The 7,991-nt window shown below is 44.2% G+C and overlaps 1 protein-coding gene across 1 annotated transcript; it reads right to left on the reverse strand.

The window, feature by feature from the left end:
- Positions 1–3,018: 3,018 nt before the first annotated feature.
- On the reverse strand, positions 3,019–6,275 carry GPR146 (G protein-coupled receptor 146; the record flags this gene model as incomplete). Its single annotated transcript, XM_079542700.1, has 2 exons — positions 6,212–6,275; positions 3,019–4,064 (listed from the first exon to the last, which is right to left on the reverse strand). The coding sequence occupies exon 2, from the start codon at positions 4,018–4,020 to the stop codon at positions 3,019–3,021; it is 1,002 nt and encodes a 333-aa protein (XP_079398826.1). The 5' UTR covers positions 4,021–4,064; positions 6,212–6,275.
- Between the last annotated feature and the right edge of the window lie 1,716 nt (positions 6,276–7,991).

Raw genomic sequence — 7,991 nt, forward strand, 5'->3', positions numbered from 1 at the left:
TTTTCTTTCTCCTTCTGTTAAGTTGCAGCTTCCATTTTCCGTACAGTTCCATTTGTAATGCCAAATGGTTGGATGGAGGTTGAGTTGTCATGAAGGTGGTGGTCTTGGGAATTACCACGTGTACAAGGCCAAGCACAAAAGGATCAGGAGCAGAATGAAATGGAATAGCACGTTTGGGTAGAGAACTGAAGGAGATGAGGGGAATAACAGAAAGAGGTGATGAAAGAGCTGTGGCCTGGTGATTTAACCCGAGTAGAAATAAATGTGACAAGTGCTTAGACATGGGAAGTAGTGTGGTGCATCTTAGGAAGAGGGGAGATGGACGCAGGGCAGCAGCACAGCAGTTACAGCTACCCTTGTGCTGCCTGCTCAGCCCGCTGCCCTGGCCGTGTCCCAGCTCCACGAGGCTCTGCTCACACCCAGGTTTGCCAGCTCCTCTCTGCTGCTGTTTGTTTTCCTGCCCCGTGGGTCACAATTTGTTGAACAGTTTTGACGTGAGAGATGTGATGTGGTGCTTCAGGATGCCCAGTGTTCCCCGGAGGGAAGATGAGTCTCCGTTTACTCAGCAGTTCCAAGGAAAGATTTGCTATGAATGGCTGTGGGTGTGAGCTTGAATGCTTCAAATGAGTGTAGCTTGCAATTCTTAGAATATATCTCAAGTTAAGAGAAAAATGAAACCAAAAAATGGTTATGAAAACCAAGAAGCCAGTATTGTGTCTGCAGAAGCATAAATTAGCGTGTGAATGGACGTGGTGATAAGGAAAGGCTTCCTTCTGTGACCTGGTTTTAATCCACAGGCTGACACTGTGAAGCAAAGTAATGTGATTATGCTGGCTAGATTTCATGGGGAGAAACCACCACACAAATAGATGACTTGCTGTGTAGGGTTTCAATGGTTAAACAAGTTCACTGAGATAGAAAACGGTATTGAAAGCAAAAGGGGAAGGGGTGAGCAGGATGTTGATAATGTAAATGATGACTGTATACGAACCAGGTAAGCGAAGATGGCTGTGAGAAGAATGACTCAAATGATGGTGAAAAGAGGGGAAAAGATCTGAGAAAAGTCTGTTCCTCATCTCCTTCTCACTTAAACTTAACCATTTTCCTATGCTCATAAATTGTGACCAGCTATGAGATCAGATGATGCAATAGAAAAGATTTAATTCTGTTTTTACTCCATGGTTTTTCTATACCAGAGGCTGAAAACCCCTGATTTTTTTTGGCTGAAGTCTTGCTGAATGATTTGTGTTGTGACAGATAAAGCAAAGAAATGATTTGTTGCAGGGCCAGTGGCAAAGAAGTCCTGCTAGCCCTCAGCCAATGGGAGAATGTTAGCATAACTTCTGTCCCCTCTGCTGTCACTGATGCAACAACAGCTGCAGGTGGTTGTTTGGATCAGGGTAGTTTTGTTTCCAGCAGCTTTTTGTATTTCTCATGTTCTTCAAACACTCTGAGCTGTGTTGGTTTTTTCCATCCCCACTGTGAAATACAGAAACTGTACTTTCGCTGTGTATTTGTGAATCACATTGGGAGACACTGCATTTTTCCCCAGGTCAGCAAGAAGCTGATGTTGAGTGGAATTCATATGTATGTAGGTCGCTCCAGATGTAATGCCTCCTATTTTTTTTGCCATGGAAAGCACTGCAGATACAAAGAGCATAATAACACTGCTTGGTAGAGCAAATTCTCAGCCACCAAACTATTTTTCAACACGGTCACCACCGTGAGCTATGCGTTTTTGCCAGCAAACAATAAGCACCTGCATACTGCACTTGTTAAAATCCACACCCATGTGAGCAAGCGTTGAAAAATGTCAGTGAGTGCTATTTATTTCAAAACACCTTTGTTTTGTACACACTTCCAATGTCCGATGCCACTTTGTCAGAGTGCCCCTCTGCTGCCGTCTGTCACACGGCAACAGCACGTCACAGAAAATTGCTGGCAAGGTTCAGCCTCTACTGCCATCCCACCGACATCCACCTCTGACATCGTGGACCAACAAAATAAAATAGGAGGCATTACTTTTGGAGCATCCCTCGTATTATTCCCATCCTAAAATCTTGCATGCATTGAAAGGTTGTTTTTTTTCTGGGCTCCGAACTTCCAGTGATCCCCGAGATTAAAGAGATTTCAGTTTATTTGTAGAGAAACATATCCCTTGAAAATAAGAAATGTTAATCATAAACATATTTATTTTTAAGATAATTACTCTTGTTACAGATGAACATATGTGGACCATAACACTTAGCCAGACATTCTTTACTCGTTCAGTTTTGATTTAAGTTTGTAAACCATTGTGTCCTTCATTTTAACATGTGGAACAGAAATCTCTCAATTCCCCTAGAATTAGTTAATAAATATTTTTTGAATTCCTGAAATGCCTTAGGATGCAAACAAAGCACCGGAAGAATAAAACATGTTACTGTTGTGTCTAGGAAAAATCTGATTCGTCGTACGTGTTAATAGCTTAGGTTAGAGTGTGTGAGAATATAGCTTCTGAAAATGGTAGATTAGGGAATTTGATGATGGAGAGGAAATTAAATAATTTAATTTATAATTAACATTTACTATTCGGACATGTTTAATTGGGTGATACGCCCTTTAGCAAAGATCACCCTATCATCTTCATTGAAAAATACTATTTACTTCATCAAGGATAGCGCTGTTACTTCTTTGCACAGAAAACAAGGTAATGCCTTTTCCCCTACAAGGTGCTGTGTGTTCAGTCAGGATTTCCATCATCTGCTTAGTGATTTGTTCAGACAGGAGTATTAGAATGATGAAGACAGAGCTTACTCTTTGTAAGCAGTTCAGTGCACTGAGAGTGTTAGATGTCACAGGTATTACAGCACATAGCCAGAGTCTTACAGATCTCAGCAAACACATTTGGAAAGTTAAGACTCTTTCACTCATTAAAGGCTCCTCCTGGTTGGGGCTGTCACGTCGGTGACTTTGAGTGCCAACGCAGCCACATCGCAGTCTGAGTACTGCAGTAACAGCACCAGAGGTGTTCAGTGCCTACGTCATGACTTGCTGTACTGCTGTGCGTTCGTGAGAACACCCCTGGTTCCCACAGTGTATCTTTTTGAGCAGCCGTCGTAATTTGTTGGGAAAGTTTTTGTTGATGTATCTATAAAGCAAAGGCATCACGAAGCTGCTCGAGAAAGCCAAGAATTTGGATAAAACCTTGGTAAAATGTAATATCCGACTGTAGTTTTCATCTGCAGGTCTTCCTCGTGCGTAAGTAAATGTGCTTACCAAAAGGGTAATGTAATAGGGTGTCCATAACGTGAACTGTGTACAGACTGTGGCAATCAAAAGCCTGTGCACCGATGGATCTAATCGTCCAGTGTCTTGATCCAGAGGTGTCGCCTCTTTGCGTATCCTCAGGATCAGAATAAGTGCATACAGTACTGCGACAGCCGGAACGACGTACCCGATAAACACCATGATGGCATCCGCTGCCTCTTTGTTCTGCATCTTGGAACATTCAATTATTTTAGTGGATACGTGGTTGCAGACGTAGAATAGAAGAGATGAGAAACTCGTGAGCATGGCTCCTCCCCATATGAATCCACAGACGTGCTTGGTGTTGTACACGCTGGACATGTAAGTTCTGGGTAGGGCGCGTTCGATGTAGTAGTCCAGACTGAGCAATGTGGTAGAGTACATGGTAACCAAAGATGAGACGTTGAACAAAATAAGCAAGGTGATATAAACTTCGTTGTTAGAATTCCAGATGGCCCATTTTGTGTTGGCAAGACCTAGGAGGTACATTGGTGCCAGGGTGTTGATGATGAGACCAGCAATGGCGATATTGACAAAGTAAACATCGGGCATCGTCATGGTCGCTTTGTTGTACAGGTTGACCAGGACCAGCAGGCCGTTGTAGCACAGGCCAATTGGGAAACATATGATGAGGTAGAGTAGGGAAAAGATGGACAGCACGAAGTGGAAGTCCTGGCAGAGATGCTGGTCCTCGCTGTTGTCAGTACTGTTTAAGGTTTCACAGCTCCACATAGTGATTTTAGCTCTTGTATCTTCTCTGCTGGTTACCAGCTTTTCTGTAGAGAGAGAAACAGGAATAGCGTTCAGATATTGCAGTGTAAGTGAAATGCAATGTTATGTGAAGAAAACACACTTAAGATCACGCAGCTCGTGTAACCAATGACCAAACTGACCGGTTTAAGGTCAGTGATGGAAATTCTTTTCCATCTCACTATAGGAAGTCACCCGTGTTTCAAAAATTTCAGGTGACTGCTAAACGAATGTACAAGTTTCAGTTCCTTAAGAGGAAATCAGTGGCAATGAGCTGAAAAAAAAGAAATACCAATGTGATGCACAGCAATATCAGTACTTCTTAAATTACGAAACAGCGCCTTTATTTAATCCTGTGCCAATGTAGTTGCTGAAGAATATATAAGAGGAGCTACAGATCTCAGCAATAAGATGGAAAATAGAAAAATCTGCATGGTTTTATGTAGTAAATACAAGCAAGTTTTCTCTCAAAGTGATTGTTGGAAGGCACAGCTGAGACAGTCTGGTGAATGGATGCTGGATCAGTCACTGGTAAGGCAAGAGGAAACTGGGAAATGAGGTGGAAGGTTTGGTTTTGTTTTTTGCTGGCTTTTCTTTACAAGTTTCTATTCAGATTTCAAACCTACAACCATTTAGTTCTGGAAAAACAATGGACCTCTGTAGTCTAGGGAACCTAATAGAAGGGCAGCCTGTATTTCTAAAACGACAGGAATTAACTATCATTTCCTCCTGAAATAGCTTAAATTCTTCAAAAAGTAAGCTAATATCAGTAGTCATTGTCCAGCTGTCCTTTGTCATCAGAATTCAGAAGACTCCTCAAAGCCATCGTCTCTTTCTGAAATGCAGAAATAAGAAATCTCTAAAGCAATCTCTAAGGTACAACTGGCAACATTCAAGGCCTTCAGATCATGGCTGTCATTCCTTTCCTAGGACAGCGTGGCTGGCGATTTCACGTGTCAGATGTAGTCTGAGATGCTCAGATATGCAGCACTGTGTTCTTTCAGCAGGTACAGAAAAGTACACAAATGCATTCTTTCCAGCGAGAGAACAAGATTAAATTGAATCCACATGAAGCATTGTGCAATTAAAATGAATGTCACTAGACAACATACTGTACTCAGTGAACCATATGGCTGAATGATACACTGTGGGTTTTGCAACCACTGGGAGATGTGCAGTTCCATCTCTGTAGCGTTAATCCTCTGACACTTCAGCTGAAGTCCAGAAGAATATGTTCCAGAATCATGTCCAGTTCAATTTTATTTCCCACTGCAGTTGTTTTGTGTGCACTTTCTTCTAAGTAAGCACAGCCAGATAGCAGGATAAAACACAGCCACTTAGCTGGGCAGATAAGCCTTTATTTCACAGTCTGATGCCAGATTTTCTCAGGTAAGAGATGTCTTTAACAGTAGCACAAGATGCAGGTCTGTTGTATGCAAAGATTTATTTCACCTGTGGATAAAAACCTCCTTTTTGTTTGCATTCTCAGACCAGTTCTTTAGCATGAGTGTTGCATAGATGTACAAACCGTGGTATCTTTATACTGTCCCTTAATCCTCATTCTATTTTGAACACTGTAAACAACCCTGTGAGTCTTCAGGAAGCATCTGGTGTGTTAAAACTTGAAAAAAGAAGAAGAAAAGCTGTCTTGCACAGTCAAAGGCAACCAAAATTCCATCTCATTGAACTGCTCTGGCTTGATTCAAGCAACGCAGCAGACTGGAACAAGATATTGCAAATATATGCATTACAGTGAGTGCAAGGCTGACTAAGCACAGGCATGGGTACAATCATGTAGTTCCATTATGTAGGTTTACCCTTAAGCACATAACTTTGATTACTACAGACTGAGTTACATCAGCCGTGAGCACTTGCCTGTGTATTGTCTCAGAAGGAAGTCAGCAGCCTTTGCATTCTGTGCGTGTGTTTGCTTTGTGTTTTATAGATTGGTGGGATGTCTGGTTTCGCAACTGTGTGTAATAATTACTCCATTTTCTTGACGTTCTCTAACTGCAGGTAAATTAGTCAGCTCCGTTTTAATGACAGAAGAAGCAGGATATCTGTTAAATAGTAACTTTCTGAAATGGCAAAACCCACCTAAAAAGGAGCGCAAATAAAACCCACGCCAAATAACCACACTTTGTTACCCATTCCTGGCGGCCAGGTGAGGCACACTGCTCACCTTTTCTCCCCACAAAGGCACTGGGCCCCCTGGGCCAGTCCTCACCATGCTCCATGGGCAGGATTCCACAGATCCCCACTGAGCACTTCTCTGGCGAAAGGCAGTTTTTTCTCAGTCCCAGGTTGGCTGTGTTGGGTAGGCTGATGCTGCAGTGCTCTTGTTTACTGTGCTCTGACTCAGCCGTCCCCAGTGCTTCCCCCTCGTGCTGTCTGGGCTCACACTTTTTATCGTATTGCGATCAACCTCAGCGCTTGAAACGGAAAACCGAGAGCAAGGCGCGTGTCCCGCCCGCCGCTCGCACCCCTCCAGCCTTACCTTCACCTCACAGCCCTGCAGGCTCTCCTGGGCAGCACTTGCATGGAGGGCATTGCAGGGGACGTGCGTGGAGGGCATGCTGGGAGGGCAGCAGCCGGAGCGCCTCACCGCAGCCCATTGCCTCCCAGCCCCAGTGCTGCATGCTGCACTTGTTTTTCCTTCGGTGACTTACTCACCACTCTGGGCTCGGCTTGGCTGTGCGAGGCCCCTCCCTTTGGCTGTTTACAGCCCCGCTCAAGAAGCAAGAGGCTGGGCTTCAGCCACTGGGTTTCCGACTTACTGCCCAGAATGCTTGTGCTGCGGCAGCAATCAGAGCTGTTGGGGGTTGTCGTCTGTGCTCAGGTTCCCTAGGGACATGTGGGAGCCCATTCCCTGCCCTGCGATCCACTGCTCTTGCTCAAGAGCAAGTGTTTTATTTTTAACCTGTGATAAGAATACACGGCTTTGAGGTTTCGCTTTTACAGGCCATACGTCCTGAACAGGCAGTGGTTGAGCACACTGTGCTAAGAAGCATCCCGCTGCTTGTCCTGCTCACAGGGCGAGCTCTGGAAGCTGGGGAGGCAGGTTTCCGGGCACTGATGTGGAATTCAGAGATTGCTTCAGTGTTGAGACGATACGACAGGGCCCCACTTTGTGATGGTGTCACAGATCCCATCGTGTTTCCTTTCTTTGAGAAGCTGGAAAGATGACTGAGCTCACCGTGTTTGAGCGTTGCACACAAGCAGTGGTGTGCGTGTGTTCTCTCTGTCCTTAAAGTGGATCGTTTCTTTTGCAGAGTTTCTGAGCTGTAGGTTGATCGTTAATGGTGTGCTGAATTTTGTGTTCTGCTGTAGCCCCCTCTTGCTGTCCAGATGTTTAGTTTAGTAAATAAATGCTTTTGTCTGCTTGGCCTGTATGCGACAGTGCCCTTAAACAGATAATCCAACCTCTGAATATTCTTTTTCACAAACTGTAATGTCGTTATAAGCCGTACGTGGCTATAAAGCTGTTGCCAACAAATGAAGTCTCTGCAGATGCTGAGCATTCGTACCTTCCTCGGGTCCTGTAGAGTTCCCAAAGGGTCTCTTAATTTCTGCAGGGACTGAAAGCAAAGCGTGCTGCGTGGGGAGGCACTGTGGGACTGCAGGGGTTTGCAGAAGCAGAAAACTGGAAGTCTTTGCAAGAAGCGTTGCATGAACCATGGCTTAGTAGATTCTGGCTACTCATCAGGGTCTGTAAGGTGCATTTAGAAAGTGACATGCTAAGTATTATTTATGGGTTACTCCTTAAACATTTAAATAGTGGATGATAGGTATTGCAGAAGAATAGCACCCCTGCCATTAGTCGTGCCCCAGGGGGAGCACGCTCTGAACTCTGAAGTGTGAGAGAAAGCCGTCTCACGTTGCTGTTACCTCCAAGTCTGCATTATGTGATGTTTTTTTCAGCTTACCAGTTGATATACGTGTCGTAGGGGTTA

The sequence above is a fragment of the Tetrao urogallus genome, assembly GCF_951394365.1.
Source record: "Tetrao urogallus genome assembly, chromosome: 15".
Classification (NCBI taxonomy): domain Eukaryota; kingdom Metazoa; phylum Chordata; class Aves; order Galliformes; family Phasianidae; genus Tetrao; species Tetrao urogallus.